The sequence below is a fragment of the Rhagoletis zephyria genome, unplaced genomic scaffold (assembly GCF_001687245.7).
Source record: "Rhagoletis zephyria isolate East Lansing unplaced genomic scaffold, Rhagoletis_zephyria_1.1 Rzeph_scaffold_00668, whole genome shotgun sequence".
In the NCBI taxonomy this organism is placed as follows: Eukaryota; Metazoa; Arthropoda; class Insecta; order Diptera; family Tephritidae; genus Rhagoletis; species Rhagoletis zephyria.
Window position 1 is genome coordinate 178,546 of NW_016157752.1, and position 21,622 is coordinate 200,167.

General features: G+C 35.7%; 1 protein-coding gene across 1 annotated transcript; it reads right to left on the bottom strand.

Moving 5' to 3' along the window:
- Window positions 1-11,435: 11,435 nt before the first annotated feature.
- Window positions 11,436-21,494, bottom strand: LOC108360965 (uncharacterized). Its single transcript, XM_017613471.1, has 11 exons — window positions 20,803-21,494; window positions 20,580-20,716; window positions 17,077-17,218; window positions 16,825-16,998; window positions 16,540-16,699; window positions 16,266-16,407; window positions 16,027-16,185; window positions 13,208-13,369; window positions 12,967-13,138; window positions 12,168-12,891; window positions 11,436-12,107 (listed from the first exon to the last, which is right to left on the bottom strand). The coding sequence occupies exons 1-11, from the start codon at window positions 21,443-21,445 to the stop codon at window positions 11,732-11,734; spliced, it is 2,991 nt and encodes a 996-aa protein (XP_017468960.1). The 5' UTR covers window positions 21,446-21,494; the 3' UTR covers window positions 11,436-11,731.
- Between the last annotated feature and the right edge of the window lie 128 nt (window positions 21,495-21,622).

Sequence of the window (21,622 nt, forward strand, 5' to 3'; positions counted from 1 at the left end):
GTATGTATGAATTGCATGCATCGAATGTGTCAACAAAGGCTTACGTAATTTACAAACATTTTTCGTGTTGACATTTAAAAAGTTACAAATTCGTTTAATTACAATTTTGTAAGGGGTTGTGGTATTTAGTAGTAGTAAATAGTTAGTGGTGTTGATAGTGGTGGTGTTGGTGGGGATGGTGATGTGAGTGTTAGCTGAGCGCTTTTAGTTAATTACTTACAATGATTTTCAGTAGTTGCATATGCACTTGACATTTAACTTTTATATGTTTGTGTACTTTCATACATGATAAAAACATAGCAAGGTAGAACCGTTCTCTCAATTTGTCGGCCATGATTTTTTTTTGAAGTTTGCCAACATTTTAAAATCATATAAAAGTGAAAATAAAAAATTGAAATTGTTCGAAATTGTTGTTGCTTGAGATTGAAAATGAAAATGTGTGTGTGAGTTTGTGAGTAAATTTAAAAATTAAATTGTTTGGAAACGTCAAGAATTTTAAAAATGACTCTCAGCGGTTCTACCTTACTATATTTTTATCATGCTTTCATATTCATAAATGTATTTTATAAAGTTTCGAAATTTTTCATTAACTACTTACTTACTTAGTTCAGAATTTTGTTTTGGAGTTTATGAATTTACTAAATACATACATATTTACAATTAAAGTACATACTACTTATAAAGAGTTTTGACTCTTCAGAGATGTGTTGAGTGACGGACAATCAGAAGTAGCATAAGATTTTTTGCATGCGACATTGTTGTTTTTGTTGTAGTACAGTGGACAAAAACTGAAACACTTGATGAGAGAAATTACGAGTAATTTTTAAGCAAAAAAAAACGACCCACTTTAATTCTCAAATAAAAATTAGGAGTACCGCTAATTCCTTCATAATCCAGTGATGGGATCTAAACCAAATTAGTATGGGACCACACTTGAGGTACCACCTTACCGATAAAAACCTGCAGCAATGTCCTCTTCAGAGAACTAGGACCTAAGGGGTTAGGTTGAAGCGAGAAAGGTTTTTTCAGACAACTATCAGCAAACGTTTTCCGGAGGGACGCGTTATGGCAATCTCTCGCCGTGAAGCAGGTGTTCATTTCACTTGGGACCGTTTTATAAAGAAGGGTGGAAAATCATACTTGGGAAAACGGCACTTAATTTTTTATTTGATTTAATTTGTTATAGTTTTTAATTCTTTAATATTATAATCTTTTTGTATCAAGTTTTGGTTTCATTTCATCTTTTAATGTATTTTGTTTTATTATTTATTTTTATTTTTATATATTTTATATAAGTTTTTGCAATTTTTGAATTTTATTTGATTTTAAAATTTTTTTAGGTAATTTTTTATATTATGCTCTTTAACTTTTTTTTGATTAAATTTTAAATTAATTTTGTTTTTCCAATTTGGTTTTATTCAACTTTATTAAATTAAAAATTTTATTTTTAGAATTTTCAAAATACATTTTACAAATTTTTAAATTTCATTTTCAAGATTTTTTATTTTATTTTTAAAATTTTAATATTTTATTTCCCCCTTCTAATATTCTTGTTCTGAAAAATGCATTTGAAAAGCATAACAACTTTAAAACCTACCTGGGAAAACGTTACTTATCGTTTTATTCGATTTAATTTATGTTATTTTTTAATTGAGTCTTATTTTTTATTATATACTTTTTGTTTAATTTAATTTTCTAATTTACTTAATGTTATTATTTGTTTTTATTTTTATATATTTTATGTAAGTTTTTGAATTTTTGATTTTTAAAATTTGTTTATTAAGTTTTCTATTGTAATAATGCTTTTTAAACATTTTAATGAGCTAAATTTTGACTTATTTAATTTATTTTTAATTTTTTAATTTGGAGTAATTTTTTCTGATTTTTTTATATCTTTTTCCAATTGTGGTTTTATTTTACTCTATCTGATAAAATATTTTATTTTTTAAATTTTAAACTTTTATTTATCTCTTTTAATAATTTGTTAATTTTTTTTTAATTTAATAATTTTTTATTTTTTATTTTTACTAATTATTATTTCATTGCTTTTGTTATTTATTCTCTTATTAATTCCTGGATTTTTTAATCCTTATATAAACATTTTCTAATTTTCCGATTTTACTTAATGCTGCAAATATTTCAATTGTTAACATTTTCCAAAAGTACCATTTTGTAAAATAAATTCCTTACGTACATAAGTAGAAAGTTCTTAAACAAAGTCGAAATTAAGAATACTAAGCTTACTTAACTGTGCGTTGTGCGATCAGAGGTTTCCCGCACAGTATGCTTGCGAGCAACATAAGTTTTTTTTTTTTCTTTTAAATGTACGCAGGGAAGGAGGGTAAAATAAATATTCATGAAAGGTTAAATTTTATTTAAAAATGTTACACTCTCTTTTACTCAGTGTACTGGTTAATGAAAATAGCTTTTAAAGCTTCCTCAGCACAATCGCACAAAATGAATATTCATACACTGACGTTGAGCACCCACCCACTGCTTTAGATATAACGGCAATGTTAGAGCAGACCATAAAGGGACTGACCATGAAGTTTTAGGAAAGATGCAACATTAAGTACTACTACTAAACAACAACAACAACAGCGTACGCGAAAATGATTTACAGTTCTGAGACTTTGGTCCGTTTTGTGTTACAAAGTATTTGTATGTAACTTTGTTTTTGTTTTTTTTTTAACGTTTGGCAACTATTTCATTCCTCCCACAGCGCACACACATACCCATACATACATACAGCATATGTGTATATGTATGTATACTCGCATGCTAAATATATGTACATATGTATGTATGAATGTGAGTCATTTTATTTAAGTTGCATTTCACGCAATTTGTGTTTACCTTAATTTATTTTATACACTTTTTTCTTGTATTTATCCTGCACACATACCAGCATACATGCATACATACATACATATGTAGGTGAGTAGATACACATGTTGTTATAAGCATTTGTGTGTAGATGTGTACATATGTTTGCTTTTATTTTCGAACTTTCGAACTTGCTTGAGCAACTTTTTACAAAATAAAGTAATGCCATGTGCATGTGTATGTGTAGTATAGTAAGTAATACACATATATTCTAGTAAAAATGATTTAGCTTAAATACTCATTTATACATGCATACATACATACATATTGTTGCATCGATGTACATACATGTTTATTTACTATACTTAAATACTTACGCACATTTTGTATGTCTAAAATAAGGCTCACTTCCACAACAGTTGTCTGTACATACATATGTATGTATGGATTTGTGTAATTTAATGAATTGCAAGAATTTAACTGCTAAATTGAACACTTGCACACGGCAGACACACACACTTGCATACATACCCTGCAGGGAAATCGCGAACTAGTGAACCAAAGTTTTAGTTCAGTACTAGATTTTAATCGCCAAAAACCGAACCAGTCCTATAGTAAATAGATTCCCAACCGTTCAAAAGCAGCGAAGTGTGGTAGTTAAAAAAGCAATTTTATTTTACTTCGCAAAACTACATATCGCTAGCTAAGAGTGAAAAGTTGGTGCTAAGTCCACTTTTACTAAACAATTTTATTTACATGCAAAAAGCAAGAACACATTTCTACATCGTGTTCTAAAGATAGAACTGCCTACTTTATTTCTAACCGTTTCTGTTCAGTGATACGTAAATTTAAATAAAGTCCAAAATAGTCCTAGAAGATGTGTTAAGTCCCAAAGAATAAAAAATAAACTTTTCACTGCATCTAAGATGATGAATTTAGAATCCATTCGGAGCTATTGAAAAAAAACGGATGCTAAGCGAACTAGATCCCATCTCTCGAATAAAGGACTGATTGGGAATCATCGAAAAAGGGATGCAGCGGGGGGCAATTGACACTTCATAGGACATCGCTAGGTTAAATTCGCCATTTGCTAGCATCCAAAAGAGAATTACCGCGCACTTGTCATGGTTCTAAATTCTCTTATACGGAACCAGTTCGACACTAATGCGTTTCGCCACAGGGTACGTTTATATGTACATACATACATACATAAGCACAGGTAACATAATCGACACTCAACTGTATTGCGGCTAAGTGCTTTTGTGGCGGTATTCGGCATTTGCTGCTGCCGGCTTTTCATACGCACCTACATATGTACATACTTACATACATATACATACATATATGTGACTAGTAAATACCCTGCAGCAAAATTTAGAGACTGTCTGGCAAAGTACCAGTTCCGCCATAAAAATTTCAGAACTATTGCAGAACTGAACTCTGAACTACTACAATACGGCTGCAGAGCGGAACAGTTGAAGCTTACGGTGTGCTAGCTGCGCTGTCCTCAAAGTTACTCACATTTAGCATGTGAAAGCTGAGAAGTACATAAGTACACGAATTTTCACTTCTCGTAAAATACGAATATAGCTCCGCTGGCAGACGTCAGACTCTAACATCGCTCAGATTTACTGAATTTAAGTTGTTGCGTTCCGCTTAAAAATTTAAGAGACAATTATCAAATTTAATATAAATGAAATAAAAAAAAAATAAATAAGAATTAAATTATCTGCAATCTGTAAAAGAAAAGAAAAAACGCATACATATCAAAAAATCAAAATTTTTTCTAATAAAAAGCATGCTTAGGCATGTTCTGCAATTCGAAAATTTGAAAACGACTTGATTTCGATAATTTTTTCGATGGTTTTCGACCAAAAAGTTTACAAGTTTGGCATTAAAATGTTTTCTTTCATATCGCTGCTGCTTCTTTTATGGTTAGCAATTAGAATATTTGCCCTTTTCATCAGATATAAGTAAAAAAAAAAGTTTCGAATTTCAGAACATGCCCGATCGTCCCAGATATGTCCCAAATGGAACCAGTTCAGAGCGAGCTCAAAAGCTCCGCAGAGGAGGGCAACTGCCATGTTCAAAAATCCAGTTGGAAGCATTGATTTGGGACAGATGAAGAACCAGTACCGTCCGTTTTCAAGCCAGTTCAGAGTTAGTTCTGAACCACTTTGATTTGCTGCAGGGTATGTACCATTGTACATGTGTTCTTAGTAATTGCGGTCTACTAGTACGCTAATGGTCAAAACTGTGTGAATGGTGTTCTGTTTTTGTTATTATACAAGTTTTCAAGTAAAAAATTTTTTGTGTTTTTTTTTATTCATAAGTATGGTTACTGCTTAAAACAAAAAACCATATAACAACAACAAAAACTATCAAACATTACATAGAATTAGAAAAATTCCACATAATTTCATCAAAATCTGGAGCCTTTTAATCAGAATTTTTATAAAATTTTTGGGTATGCAGTTTCAAGACTTCTGAAATTTTAATCAAATAAGTAAAAATTGCGAGTGGCTAAAAAATGTCCATTGTGTTTTAATACTTTTTTTCATTTCAACATGAACTACTTTTGGAAAAAAATGCGCGAAACCGTTTGCAAAAACAAAATTTAATGCAAATCAACGACATATTTTTCAATTTTACTTGTTGTATGAAAAAATCCGTAAAAGCCATCAGAAAAAAGATAATAATTAAAAATCAATGCCGCTCAAAACTTTATGAAAATTCTAATTGAAAAGCTTAAAATTTTTATAAAAATTTGTGGAATTCAGCAGAAAGTCTGAAGCTTTATTTTTATAGTTTTTATTAAAGCATGAACCATATTTTTATAGAAAAAGAAAACAAAAAAATTTTTGCTTGAAAAACATTGTAAATATTAAAACCAAATACCATTCATCCAGTTTTGACCGCCAGTGTATGTATGCGCACACGCACACACATATTCGCAGTCATTCGAGTCGTTCCCACTACACTTTCAAACGCATTACTAAATTGATCTTCGATTTGTATGCTCTTGCTCGCTGTTTACTATTTATAACTATTTATTGCAAATACCTTTCAAAGTCGNGCCGCGGTCAACATTTAAATGAAATTATCTTCAAAAAGTAAATGTCATGGACCAATCTAACGTTTCAAATAAAGAACCGATGAGATTTTGCAAATTTTATGCGTTTTTTTTAAAAAAAAAGGTATCAAGCTCTTAAAAAATCACCCGTTACAAGATATTTACGAGTATTTGCGTGACCTACAGGGCGTATGCGGTACCTGATTGCAATGCGAAGGCTACCCTGTAGGGAAAAAATTTAATGAGGAATTAATGGCATCCGCTGTAGGAAATTAATTAACATCTTATATCTAGATAAGTATGTATCTTTTTGAACGAATGTCTTGAACAAGAGATTTAGAGTGTACTAAAAATTATCTTTCGATTAGATTATTGGTTACTTAAAATTAGAAAGTAACTGCTACATTTTACGTAATTGTAAAGTGTAGTAATACCCAAACGTAGTCCTAATTACTAAATCTAATATATAAAAAAGGAATTCGATATGAACTAGAACTCATTGTGGAACTGAAATACATATCCATCAGGCCACACTCCTACGAATTTAGTACTAGTTTAGAACTAATGGGAAATGGGCATAGCCTTTTTTTTGTTGTACATAAATTTATAACAAATCATTGTTAGTTTTAGTAGATAACTCTTTCGAACAACTAAAACATAATTTACTATGTTCTAAAACTCAACCTTAGAACAAGGAACAGGGTGGTTCATATAGTTTCTTCTTTAATCATGTGTTATTTTGGCAGGGACAGCTCTTTCCCGCTGAAAATCTTGAGGTAAGTCAGTATCATATCCCCGCGGAACGAAATGAATCGCTTTACGCTTGAACAATATCGAAAAATAATGCAAACTCATTTCCAAAGTTAAGTACATTTATTAAAAAAAATAATAATGTTTTGGCCCAAATGAGGCATCCATCCACCGCGCCTGCTGTACGCAAATTTGTGGAAAAAAGTTTACGAGACTGGTATGCTAGTAGGCCAACGTACGGTGCGCACTGACGAGAATACAAAAATTATAGCATGCTAAATCTGGTATACTATACAAAATATTAAAAATTGAATGACGAAATTGGAATAGGAAACTATAGCTTATAGCTTGGTGAATTCTTAGGCAGATGGTTGTTAGTTTTGAAAGCCTTTTCTAGTCATCAAACAATTTTACTTTTCGCGCCATTTTAGGCATTATTTAGGTCATGATATATATGCTTTTGTCTCTGTTTTGTAAACGGGAGCAGTAGTAAATTCTTCAAAAAACTTTCGGTCGAAAATTCTGGAAAAAATGTAAAAAAAACTCTTTGCAGTTAAAATTATTTCGGGTCAAAATTCTGTATTCCGAAATTCTCTCTAGAAAGTAAAATTCTGGCTTCAAAACTATTTTGGGCCGGAATCCCGTTTATTCTACAAGCTTTTCTTTAACTTCACTCGTATGTATTTTGTTTGTATGTCTGTCCTGGAATTTTGCAATCAATATTTCACCAACTTCCCGAGATGAGCTAGGGACCTGAACTCCAAACTTTGCAGGTAAACAAACGACAATGCAATATAAAGTTTGAAATAATCCGCTAGGCGGCGCAGGAATCGAGATATTTGGGAAACCCCCTATTTATGGTGCGATTTGGTGCATACTTTGAAAGCTTGTTTTTATATAAAAAATAATAAGGAAAATTAAAAGTTAATATACAATTAAATTTTTTGTAGTTCATTCAAAAAACAAATAGGATTTATTCTTCTTTTTTCATTATTCATTTGATTTGCTTTTATTTTTCGGCAAATTTTTTTGTCCGCTTTGTATTCTCGTGAGTTGAGCTGTGATGCGTTTATACAAACCTGAATTGCATTTCCCAACGATATTTTTTTTTTACCGACGATGCCAAGCCTCAACATTGCTAAGTATTATAAGGCAAGGAATACTTGTTGACTCATTGTGCACTGAGCAAAATTTTGCTAACTATTTTGGCTGAGATTTGTCTCCAAATATGTAGTGTTTTTCAAGCCACAAGCAAACATTTTTTGTATATGCGTCGTTAATACGATTGCAGTCTCAGAGTTTTCATGATCATATTGAACCATAATAATATTTTACCCAAACCTCGTAAATATATTTTACTTAATTTTGTCCTGAAGAAAGTACAAATTTAACGCCTAAATGTGTCTGAAATTTCACTAGTTATTCTAAAATATACTAGCGGATTTTCCTACAGGGTAGCTTCTTTGCTTTACCACAAAAGGACTTTTGCCGGCATATGTATGTATGTATATACATACACACACATAGATATTTATTTGTTTATTTATTTGCGCAAGTTAGCTTGTGGTAAAAGCGGTTAGGCTACCTACATCGGTGGATTGCATTAAATTTAAGTTTTTTTTCTTTTTATTTGTTTTTATGTGTGTGTATTTGTATTTAGTTGAACCCTTTTGTAAGTAATAATTTAACATAATGTTCACTCACATCTCTCTCACACATTTCATTTTACTAATTACACACAAGAAATTTGTCTAAACCTACAGAAATTACAAATTATTTATCTTACTACATACATACATACATACATAGTTTACTACTAGTTTCATTGATAATTTAAAAAAATGCATTTACTTCATTACAGTATTACTAAATTTAAGTAACTAATTTCATTAGTTTAGTTCATTAAACTACGTACGTTTATACATACAAACTTACTGCTACTCGTACTTATACTTTGTATTTAGATAAAGCTTTCAAACTCCTTAGGGGCATTAGGATGGTTAGGTTCCTAAATGGGGTAGTAGGGTGTGGTTGGAAGTGGTGGTGGCGGCGGTGGCGGTGGTGTATGTGAAAGTGATTGTGTTGCGTGTTAGTAATTGTAGTGAGGTTGTTGCTAAATTGTGTATTATTAATTAATGTAGAAGATTTTTGTTGCGTTAGTTACTAGGATTTGTGGTAGAGTTTCGAAACTCGAAAATTACACTGGGCCTTAGGTATGTATGTAAGTATGCTTAATTTATGTAAGTATTTATGTCGTTACGAATGTTTGTATTTTAGTATTTTGAGTACAAAATTTTAATTTTTTTCGCATTAAATTGCTTACAGTTAGCGCTGAAGTTTATATATAGATATATATATATTTTTTTTTAATCTAATTCACTTTACATACATATTTTCCTATAGCAAATTACATTGGCAGCTTTCATCTTCGTAAAAGAAAATCAAAGTTTATGAGTAAGACTAGAAGTATAAATACAGTTTCTTAACAAATTTTGGGTAGCTTTGCGCTTTTTTTTCTTCTAAAAACTAAATAAATAATTTTCAATTAGCCTTAACTGACATTTTTAGCTAACTGCATCAGACTCAGTTGATCTACAGTGCCTAGAGGCAGTCAATTGAGGCTAGTAAGGATTTAAAATTTTGTGAAGTCTTTGAAATAAAAAAAGGTAGTAAAATTTTTTTTTTTAATGTTTTTCTAAATAGTTTGCTAGGAATTCAAATCCCACTTTGCAGACTTTAAAAATGTTCACCTTTTTATTTTGAGTATGAAAATCTGATTAGTTTTGCATTTTATTTTTAGGAAAAGTATTCGTGACTTCCATAAATTTTTCTAGAAGTCGCGCGAATTTTTAAGCTTTTTCGGGACCTTATGGAAATTTTTCCAAACACCTTGAGGCTTTATAAAAAAAACTATGGATTTTTTTTGTAGCTTTCGGAAAATTTCAGGATTATTTCTAAAGTTACGGTACTTTTCGTGATTTTTTCGTGAATTAAAATATTTTTTCTTTTGCTTGATCTTGCTGGAGTTTTTATAGGCAAAGCTACACGCCATCAAAACAAAACAGATTTTTCTAGAACATCTCGGCAACTTAGAATTTTTTGAGACTTAGCGGGATTTTTCTTGACATTTCCAAAATTTTTGGGTGATTTTTTGAGCATTTCGCAGTTTTATGAAGCCCTTGGAGATTTTTTTTGGAACCTATCGATATATTTTTCAACTTTTCGTGATTCTTAAAGAATTTACACACCCAACGGTAAATTTTAGAGCTAATTTTAAATAATGCCTGAAAATATATAATCAAAAAATTAAAGCTGCGAAAAATTTTCTGACCTTATAAGCGAATCCGGTACTTTTTGGAATCTTATGGAGTTTTTAGAGATATTTTCTGAAATTTTGGATATTTTTTAGGAAATTTTCTTGCATTTTCCTGTTCAAATGTAAACTTAAAACTACACCCAGACTTTTTTAGGGGCTTAGAAGCGATTTTGCGGAGCTTTTCCAAATTTTATGATGAAAGCTATACTGGGTTTTTTTTTCGAATTTTTTTCATTCTCTCAGATCCTTTAGGGAATCTTTGCCACTTAACGTGTCCTAAGTATTCTGGTCTTTTCAGCAAATTTTCGCGTTCACAGGCAAGTGAAAGCATGCGTCCTTAAACCAAATGTAAAAAAAAACTTGGCGGATAAAGTATACAAAAATGTCGAACTTTTCCAGATTTCTCCAGGATCTCCGGGATTTTTTTTTGGTTTGTCGAGACCTTACGGTTCCTTTTAGGGACATTTTTAAATTTTCTCTGGATCCTGGGAGTCTTTTACATAAATTTTATTGATTTTTGTGAACATTTTTTAGTTTTCTTTAAATATTTTTTTTTTGATTTTTGGTCACCATTTGTGTTTTATTTCGGTCTCTTGATGATCTTTTAGATTTTTTTTTTAAATACTTTGCCGAGTTTTTGGCACCATTTGATATTTTGCGAGATTTTTTCGGGAACGAGACTTTTTAAATTTTTTTTGAAACTTACGGTATTTTTCCGGGACTTACAGCGGATTTTTAAGATTTTTTCAGGATTTTTGGTCGTATTTCCGTACGAAATATTTTCTGAAATTTTGAAGTTCTTTCTCGGAATTTTTTTTTCGTATTTCGGAACTTATAGAGATATCTTTAGATTTTTTCGGGATTGTAGGTAAATTTTCGGTTCTTTGCAGAATTTTTCGGAACCTACCAACATTTTTCGGATCTTTTCGTGATTTTTGAACTTTTCCCGTTTTAATCCGCGCTTTAAATGATCTGAAAAGTTTTTTTTGGACCTTACGGATTTTTTAATATCTTAGAACAGTCGCGTTCCGTATACTTTGAGACATTTCGGGATTTTTTCGTGAATTATCGAAATGTTTGCGATGTTTTCGAGGTTTTAAATAAAATTTTCGGCTTTTCATGATCTCATGAAATTTTTTCGAGAGGGTAGAATATTTCTTCGAGACTTTTTGGGATTTGTGGGATCTCCCGGTAGCAACTGGATTTTTTTATGATCTTCTTATGGATTTTTTTTTTAATTTTTCTTGAACGTATCGAAATTATTTATGAGCTTGTCGGGCATTCCTCGACGTTTATTTCGGACTTCTAATGAAATTTAGGAATGCTTTTTCGGGACTTCGTGTTGGTTCTGAGCTTTTCGGAATTTTCGGTAATTTTTCGTCGCTTATTTCGGACTTTTAATGAAATTTAAGAAGGCTTTTTCGGCAATTCGGTTGATTTTCGGAACCTAATATTGAAGTCCTTTTAGGATGTTTGATCACTTTTCATGTTTAATTTCGTATTTTAACTTCAATTCATTCCCAAAAAAAAAAATTAAAAAGCAAAAACCTCGCAAAAATGTTTGGCTTAAAAAATTAAAATGCAAAAATTATCAACTTCTCCTTGCTCGACACACTAAATGTCTATAAGCGTTTGCTTGCAAATAATCAAAGGTTACGGTCTCTCCCTAAATTTCTCAATTTTCAACCACTGTAGCTTTGTTGCCCATAGTCGCCTAGTTTTTTTTCTTAGTTTATCTCTAAATTTCTTATCTAACGGCTGCCAAACTACACCGATGTCGTTATCTGTTCGACATATTGCAGTGGCTTGGAGAGTGATTGTGAGCGTCGATGCCGGTAGCGGGGCGTAGTAGCAGCACCTTGTTGTATGGCGGTCGCCGCTGCTACACCTCTTTGATGATGCCGACACATTGTACCAAAGTCATAGCCCAGATCATGGCGCGGCAAGTAGATAACTTCACGTGAAAGGGTATTCGAAGAGCCCACTGCTGACGCTGCTGCCGCCCCCGTAACTGTCTTGCATCTGCACAATTGATTGCCAATGGTGGAGAGACCTTCCGGCACGCTGCGACTGCGTGAGTTTTGCAAATAGTTGCTGGAGCCCTGATTGCAAGTGCACAGCAGCGGTTGATGCATTTGGGATCTGTGTATGGAATGCAAGAAAGTTTGAGTTTACATACAAAGTTTAAATAAGAAAACCCACCTCGGCGACGCTTGCGCCCACTGACAGCCATCATGACAATTGCAATACCACTGCCCGTTACAGCAATAGGGATTCTGTATAAATGACAAACTCTTCTGCAGTCGCTTGCCCATGCCACGCCCCAAACTCGCATAACGCTGCTGCTGCTCCATGTCACAGTGTGGGCTATGTGGCCGACTTAAATCCATCATGTGACCACGACCGCGCGCTGCTGCTGCTGCCGCCATTGCCGCCGCCGGCCCGCCATGTACAGCACAATGTTGCAACTTATGTAGACTTGGGAGACGCCAACGATCAGCAGCGCCACCACCACCGCAATACGCATTGTTGCGACAGAGATTCTCAAAATCCACTTGATTCAAACTGACACAACTCCGACTCATTAACAAATCAGGCGCTGGATATTCACACCCATTGTAAAGATTAAAGTCCACCACTGGCTCATGAAAGCCATGTAGCTTGCAATATTGCGGAAAGGGACGCAGTGTGGGTATAGCACCATTCCCATGTTTCTTGTTGTTGTTGTTGTTGCCTTGGTGGGCGCCGGAACTTTCGCCCGGAATCGTTGAGTAGGTCATGAAGAATATTATAATACCGCCTATGGCAGCAGCTGCGGAACATATAAAATAACCAGCACGTCCATAATGCAGTGAGTAGTCATTGAGGAAGCTGGTGAGTGGTATGCTAATGAGCACTGGTATGGACTCGGCACCTTTGAGGAGGCCTAAAAGAAGAGAGGGGTGTTTTCTTTAGTACAGAAGAGAATTCATATATCGTTTTTTTTTTTTTGTTTATGTACCCCATGCCTTCGAAAACTGCTTCACTTTGATGCGATCTAGCGCTAGTATCTTGAAAGCATAACGAAATCCACCGAATCCAATACCATACATCCAACCGAGTATGCAGAACCAGCGAAAACTTACGACAAAGGACAGGCTCAATATGGAAATTGCTATTAACGCAATAAATACCTGGACAAAGAAAGAATGCAAAATTATATTTATAACCCTTAGTTCTTAATGCAAAGAAGTTGAATTTACCTGAGACACAATTTGTGAAGTTATCATAAAAGTACCTATTCTAAAAGTTTTGCGCAGTATTGTGCCGGCTATAAATACGCCCATTGTTGTGGAGACACCTAAAAAAGTTTGCAACAACACCAAGTCTTCTATATCGGGACCTTCCTTGGCGACGGTCAAGGTCTGAAAGAGGAGGAGAAAATATATTACGTTTTCATAAGACAAGTGTATGTAGTTGCTTAGAAATGCACGTAGAATCTTTCTGTGCTATACGCGCATAGTCGAGAAAATCTCCCATTAAAAAATTAACCCGCCCTAGTGTACATATATAAAATCTTTTTTGATATAACGCCAGGAACTGAATCCTTTAAATTAAGAAAACATATAATTAAAGAGATGCTGTAGAAACTTATACTCTCATGGTATACCTTGCTTAGTCCCAATACCTTCCTGGTCCGCCCCCGGCCTTGTCTACTTGTCGCAGCAAGATTTTGCTACCTTGCATTCCAAGGTCTTCGCCCAGAGCCCGCTGAGCTGACCAAATGCCCATCTGTCCCGTAGCAGACCACAGAAAGGCAGGGCAGCACCCAGTTATTCTCTACTCGGCAGCAGTTCTTCAAAGGTTCGCTGTCTTGCCGGCTCATCGGCCATGCAGTTTCCAGCAATTTCGCTGTGACTCGGAACCCAAATGAGCTGAAGGGCATAGTAATACGATGTGGTAGACAGTTAGGTCAAGCAATACTTCACCATTATCGTACAAACTATCAGAGAGCCAAAAGCCTTGATAGTTGCTTGCTTGTCGGAATAGATATTGACCTTCTTGAAAGGTGTTACACTAGTGAGCAACCAATCTCAAGCCTTCAGTATTGCGGCTACCTCTGCCTGGAAAACGCTACAGTGTTCCGGCAGCCTGAATTTCAGGTTGAATTCTTCGCAGAAGGCACCTCCAGCTACCTTTCCATTGAGCTTCGATCCATACGTACCCCATAAAGTAAAATTGGCTTAGATATAGTTTCATAGGCAATGAACTACTTTCCGTGAGACACCCAAGGGCTTGCTAATAGCCCCCCTCAACCACAACGGAAGGTTATTTTTGCCTTATTGACTATTTCCTCTTCCTCAGGAAAGCTTGCTGTAAAGAATCAAGCCCAAGTAGTTTACCCTGTCTGAAAGCCTTAGTGGAAGACCGCCCATTGAGGGAAGACGGCAAGTCGGCACCTTATACCTTCCAGTAAAAAGAACAAATTCCGCTTTGATAGGGTTTACACACATCCCGCAGCTAAAATCCCAGTTCTCAACCGAGTTCAGGTAACCCTGCTCAGCTTAACAGTTCGCTCGCTAAAATTGTAGGTAACGCTACTTCAGCACGAGATGATGTCAGAGCTGGACAGTCTAGCATACTTGGAAGTTTCGAATTATTTTTTCATTAAACGGTTCACGGCGTGGTTAGACTCTTCTACAACTCAAATCACCCTGATTGGATGGAAAGTATAAGTTGGTAACAAGCACCGATGAACTAGTAAACGAATAGGTCAAAGCTTAACGCAAGGGTGGGTGGAGAGATATTTTACACGGAGGATTCTATTAATCACAAATTTAGGCTCCCATTTCATTGTAGTGTTTTCCAGGCAGATGGTGCATTAAGGAATCAGTCGAGGAGCAACATCTACTCTGATATCGAAGCGCATATTAGGGTCCTGGACTAGCTTACGGTACGCTCTAGACTTCTGGGAAATGCCTGGCCTCTCTTCCGGTTGCTCCAAATTATTTTCTGCTCAGACGCGAACTCTGGGCAAAATTGAGGACATGCTCAGCTTCGCGATATTCTACCCGCAGGTAGACCGCAGGCGGTGAATGAATTTTCTTGGGCTCACAAAGCCGCAACTCTCAATTCTGGTTCGTTTATTGATAGGACAGTTTCAAATGGGTATTTTCGTGGTGAGACGAAAAATCACACACGATGTGCATGTCGCAGCTGCTTAGAGGATAATGTGGTGGACCTTTGTGGAGAAGGAACTTTTTCCAAAATCTACACTAGATCCTGAGGTACTATCCTACCAAACCTATAAAACTAAATAGGGGACTAGTCATTCAAGCCGCCTAATAGTTAAAATAGAGGTTTGCAGGTCGATGAAATTTGAAGAACTCCTCAACTTACATTGTATATTTACACTGACTGAATCAGCCCTCTTACTTACCGTCCAGTGTACCCAGAGTTCCTAGAGTAGACCAATACCTAAGCTCCATTTGCCAATTAATACACAAAACATGGCCGCCAATGCCCCTTCGGTGGTATACAGAATAGCGTGTAGCACCTTATGGTGCTCATTGTTTCTTTTGAAGTGAACGTTAAGAGTCCTCTTTCCGTCCCGTCGGAAGTCTTTGCCTCAAGCATCTTTCGCCAGGGCTGGTCGGCGAGTGGTCTTGACATTTGTCCAGGCGTCGGAACCACTAGTCCTTGTTGCCAGTGAAACAGTCATAACCACATACCTGTTGAACTTCTTTCTGGGACAAATAAACTTCCAACATCGTAGTACCATACTTCCTAGTACGCTGATGCTATGCTTAGATTGGTTACCTTGAACCGGTTAACAATAAAAGCTAAATTTGACTCTCAGTATTGGATTAGGGTTTGCGTCATTAGCTCCCGAGACTATGACTGTATCTATAGTCTGTTATCATAAGTTCGCAAGAACTTGGACAGCCCGTTCTGTACCGATTCTATCAATTTATTTCGCTGGAAAATTAAATGCTACCCTTATACCTACTTTTCAATCAAAATTTCTTTCAACTGGCCGCATCGTTTGAAATCCCTGTATTGAATAATCTTAAAAACTTACCATTGAGATCATGGGCGTATAGATACCCAATGCCGCTACAGCAGCTGATACGAGTAGGATTTTCACATTGGTTGATTTGAAGGGTGATATGTCGAGGAATAAATAACGCACCGTCCTTTGTTCGTTTGTTACCATAGATTTCGCTTTATTTTCGCGCATCTGTGGGGAAAAAAACAAGATTTTGTAAACATTTTTAGATTAAAAAAAATTTCGAAAAATAAAACTCATTTCCTGCAAACCTTCTTTCGTTGATTTTTTAAATGTTGTATGGCGCGCCGTTGTGGATGATATAGTGATGCGGGTCTATATAATAAACCCATAAAAAAACTAACCGCTACTAGGCCAGCTACAATTTGGAGACCGACACGCCAACCAGCGTTTCTGTAAAACAAAAAAAAAGGGAAAAAATTAACTCTATTACTTTATAGAAATTTTACCAAGGCTTTTTTTGCAATTCAGGGTAAGAAAGGGTTAAGCAATATGTATTTGAAATTTAAAATAACACCAACATACCCAACACCTTCCCGTAATATCACAGAGAATATCGATATGCCCACTCCCTCGCCCGACATGGCGATCATTTCGACAAATTGCCTACGGCGCTTAAAATAGTTTCCTAACATTATTGTGGACGATTCACGAACCATTGCCACTGCAATACCAAAAACAATACCTGCAAGTGGGAAATATGAAAACAATTAAGTTTTTTTTAAATAAAAATTAAGTTTAAATAGGAAACGTATTTAAAATAAAAGTGAAATTAAAATTTCATATTTCGAGTCCCCTTTTTACACTCACCATAACTAAAAAATATTTGTCCCAACTCCGTTGCAAAAGAGGTGAATAGTACACCTAGAGGTAGCACCAGTCCACCTACTACGGCCATCAGTCGCGTCGATTTCTTTCGACAAAATGTAATCACAAATGGTGATAGTAACATAGAAATTGACCAATTCAAAGCACCAACCCATTCTGAAAGAGAATAAATACTATAAGCTTTAAGGAGAGCAAGAGGTCTGAGACTTCTAATAAAACAAAACAATCGCTTACCAATGCCGTTCGAGTCTCGTAGATGTTCTATGGCGTAGAAAAGCAGCAGTCCGCTTGACAGTTGCAGACCCGTTGTTAAGATGTGGACCAAAAATGCTATGCCGCAAATGATCCAACCCCAACCGCCATCCGGATAAAAGTACTACAAGTAAATGAAAGTAGTGGAATTTTAACTAGTGTTTGTACTTTTGATTAAAAGCAAACTGTTTTGTCTCCAAGCGATACTCTGAGAACTAATAAGGGCTATATTTTGAGCTCAAACATAAACTGATATTTAATTTGTTTTACAGGGAAATTCTGGCTAAGATATCTAGTAAAAGGTCTTTCGTAAGACAAATGAAAGAATGTTAAAAAAAAGTTCTCTCATTCAGCACTCGTGGTTAAAAGCTATTTTAAGAGAAAGTGTTTGTATATAATTTAGCTCGCGTCGCTCCAACAGTCGCAATGGCTGAGTGAGCAGAGCGCATGCGTGCCATTCGAGCGGTGCGAGTTCGAGTCCTCACGCAGCGGAATCTTATTTTTTTTTTATCTACAGTTTTTTTTAATTTTCAGATTTCATTATTTTAAAAAGAAAAATAGATTTTTTTAATTTAATTTAATTTTTAGAAGCCTTTTTTCTTTCTTATTTTAATTTCTTTTAATTCTTAGATCTTAATGTTTAGAAAAAAGGCATATAGTTTTTAATTTCCTTCAATTCTTAGGAACTTTCGTTATTTATTTCTTTATTACAACATTTTCAACAATTTTATTGAGCTCGAGGCCGTTTTTTACTTTTTTAAATTATTATTTCATTGTTTAGTTTAGTTTTGTTTTAATTTTTAGATTTTATTATTTAAAAAAGAAAAATATTTTTTTTGCTTAATTTAATTTTTATAAAATAATTAATTATTTATTTTTGTGAATTTAATTTTCTGTTAAATTTTGTATTTTATTGTTTTAAAACGAAAAATATATTTACTTCATTTTATTTAATTTTATAGTATCTCATATTATCGTTTTAAAAATAAAAAGTTTTTTTTTCAATTTTGTTTACTTTTTAAGTAATATTTTCTTCTTATATTACTTAATTTTTTTCTTTTTCTGAGATAGGGCATTTTGAACTGGCTGCTGCCGAGATAGGTTGATCTTCCACTCAGCCATCGATATGTACATTTTTGTGATTTGAACCCGCTCTCTTTGTTGCCAGTGAAATGAAAAGATGTTTAAATATGTAATTATTTTCGATTAGAATATTTTTTTAAAAATTCTTATACCATGTCCCCACCGCAACTAACCACGTAGTTATGGCTAATGAGTTGGTTATCCCGATAACCCACTTGATTTAGCGTAGTTTCGCCATATTAAAATGACAGCACTTAACCATTTCACTGAGATGGTTAAAAGCTAACCAAGTCGAAACCACGTCGAAAGTTTGATGCAACCCTGTGTTTTCCCGCCATCTGTGGGTCATTAGCGTTAAAATGTAAAAAATTCGTTCCCTACTTGTGTTTGGACTTCAATAAGATCAGATTAGATTTACTCCTCTTTTTGAAAAAATTTGAAATCTAGTCCTCTACTCCGCTTGACTTCAAATCTACTCAATTTTTTTAGTTATGTTATGCCCCTTTTGGGACCGTTTTTGAGTGTTCACCACCAGTTTCAGTGAAAGTTAGCCAAATCTCACTGTTAAAAAGTAACTCGCTCATAGCAATGTGTCAGTAAAGTAACTTCGGAAATTTTTGATGTATGGCTGTAGAAATTGGCGGATGCAGAACTTTACTTAAGTTGTTAAAAAATATATGTAGAATGAAATTTATATAATGTTGAGAAGGTTTAGATCCTATTGCTCTTTAAAAAATTAAGTGTTATACGTTATAAGATACGTTCTACTTTATAGAAAATGCCAAAAATTATATAAATATGTAACATATTATCCTTACATGCCCTCGCGTTTTAATTTTTGCATGAATAGAAAATATTTAAGTCAAACAATTAATGTCAGAAAAGAAAATAAAAAATTCAATCTAGTACCGAAAATTTGTTTTTGCTCCGCCTTCTGCAGCGATTTAGTCCTGAATCGAGTTTTGGACGTCCGACCACTGGTCTTTACATTTGTACTGTTTTATAAACCTCAAACCGCAGTGTGGACAGCAATAGTTAGTGATGTGGTTAAGTTCGATTTAAGATGGTCAACTCTTTGGTGGGGACATGGTACCAAATATCTTTAGATGCTATTTTTGACATTTTTGAATTAGTTATTTATTGAAATGTAAGTACTTTTAAGTAATTTGCTGATGCTGCCTTAATAAAGGCACCCAAACTGGGGCAGGATAATTGAGGAGATTTCCACTGAAATCTATACTGACGGGTGCAAAAATAGACTGTTTCGTGGGTGCGAAGTGTTCTTTGAGATGCTGAATGTTTCTTTCTCATTCCGACTACCAAACTCTGCTAGCATCTTCCAAGCGGAAGTACTGGGAATCGAGAAGGCATGCAAAGCCTTTGAGAGAAACTGCGTAGGGGTACAAAAAGTATATATTTTTTCAGATAGCCAAGCGGCACTCCTGGTCTTCCCTCACCGTCAAGCTCGGCAGCAGAATCAGTATGCGTCTCTCTCATCGGGTTTCCCGGCCATAGGAATATACATACACGGTAATGAGATGGCTGATGAGTTGGCTAAGGTCGACACATCTTTTGATGAATCCGAACCACAGACAACAAACCGTCCACTCGGACTCATCGGAAAAAGCTTCAAACCAGCAAACTGCGAGGAAGAAGTATATGGATGCAGTACGACAAATCAAGCATAAAGAAACTTCTAAAGAGATCGAGAAAAGGTAAAGTCAGCTTCGTTACCACGATAAAGAGACATTTGCCCGTTAGCGAACATGCAGCCAAAATGGGTTTCCCTTCAAACCACGGTGCCGTAGCTGAAATCTAGAGGGATGTAAGGATACGGTCCTACATTATCTTTGCAAGTGCCCAGCACTGGCACGAATAAGGAAGGGAGTTTCTCCATCCAAAGTTTTACGAAGATCTCCAAATGTATTGTTACTAACATAAATAGATTCAACGATAAATCCAAGTGCTTTGACGAAACTGATGAATCATTAAAGCTGATTATAGCCCATCGTACAGCTTTCTCATATGAACTTATTTAATTTGTTCACAAAGAGAGATTTGGCTTCTCTGGCTATGGCTTACATGGACTTATACACTTAATTTATTCCTTTCGGATTAGAAATTCCTCGATCAGACTACTTTTAGGAATGTGACACAAAGCATCTTTAAGGTTTCAGTATTCTCAGGTGTGATATATCCTACCAAGCTTATTGAGTATATTGTCTCTAAATGGCGCTTATATATACGAAATCTTTCAAAATAGTTTCTGTTAAACTTTCGTCATATAAAAATCTAACGTTGAAATCGGCTAGGTATAAACTTTTATTTGCAATTTTCATGAAAACTAAGTTTGAAAATACAATACCAAAGCGAAAACCAATATCTCCAAAGTGTGAACTCACCTGTCTAATCCCCGCTGTATCAACGCCAGTACGCCGCAGCGCCGGTATATTCCGATGCAGCATGTGAAACTCGCGGTCATGGAAGCCTGGAAATGCCGAGTCCTCCTCATCGGTCAAATGTGTGCCATGTTCATAGCCTACAAGACCAAAAGCAAAACAAAAAAAAAATCTACATATCTCTGCGCAGTAATCCGCCATCAGCGTACAGCAAAATCCAACTCACCAAAATAATAGCCATTGGGCACCAAAGGCTTATGACTGTCGTGTAGCAGCGCGGCGCGTGGGTACTGCTGATGCGGTTGCGCCTGTTGCTGCTGTTGGCAGGTGTGGCCAGCGCCAACGCCAACGCCAACGCCACCATACATGCAAGCGGGCGCCGCTGTCACCGCCGCTGCTGCTGCAGCCGCTTGATTTGCATTGTAGAGGTGACAGCAAGGCGTTGCAGCTGCATACTGCTGGCTGGGGGGATGCCAAGTGTGGCTGCCACTGACACCCACACCCACACCCAAACCGCCACCAGCAGGCGGCAAATGGCGTGCACAGTATGAGCGCTGTGGCGTATCCAAAGGTCCGGCCGCGCCTGCCGACGGCAGTGTTGCATAGCTGCCATAGAGATCCATATTGTGCAGCGCCGTGATGGAGCGCGAATGCGAAAGTGCACATTGCTGACGCTTTAGTGTGCCACCGAGACCAGCCACATGTGGCTGCGGCGGCGGCGGCGGCTGCTGTGTGCTATGATCGAGTGGATAATGAACACTTGATTGCCGTAGGCAACGATTTGATCCGTAAAGTTGGTGGCGCGTGACTGTTTTCTTTGCTGCGTTGGTGGTGGCGGCGGAGACAGCGGACGTCGCGGATGTAGCCATATTGCTGTTGCTGCGGCTAGGCGATGCTGTATCTGAACACGGCGCGCCGCTACTCTGCGGCGGCAAGGGCAAAGGGCGCTGCTGATAATTGTAGCCGATGGCGTCGCGTGACAATTGCGGCGCTTGCAAAGGCTGTGGTTGTGTATTTGCTGGCTGCTCCTCGTTTGCGGCAGCGCT

Excerpts from the sequence above, each read along its gene's own strand:
- LOC108360965 (XM_017613471.1), bottom strand. The coding sequence starts at position 21,445 with ATGGCTACATCCGCGACGTCCGCTGTCTCCGCCGCCACCACCAACGCA. Across the intron at positions 12,892-12,966 it reads GCAGTTTTCGAAGGCATGGG|GCCTCCTCAAAGGTGCCGAG; the intron begins GTACATAAACAA and ends CTCTTCTTTTAG. Across the intron at positions 12,108-12,167 it reads TGGGCGCAAGCGTCGCCGAG|ATCCCAAATGCATCAACCGC; the intron begins GTGGGTTTTCTT and ends TTCCATACACAG.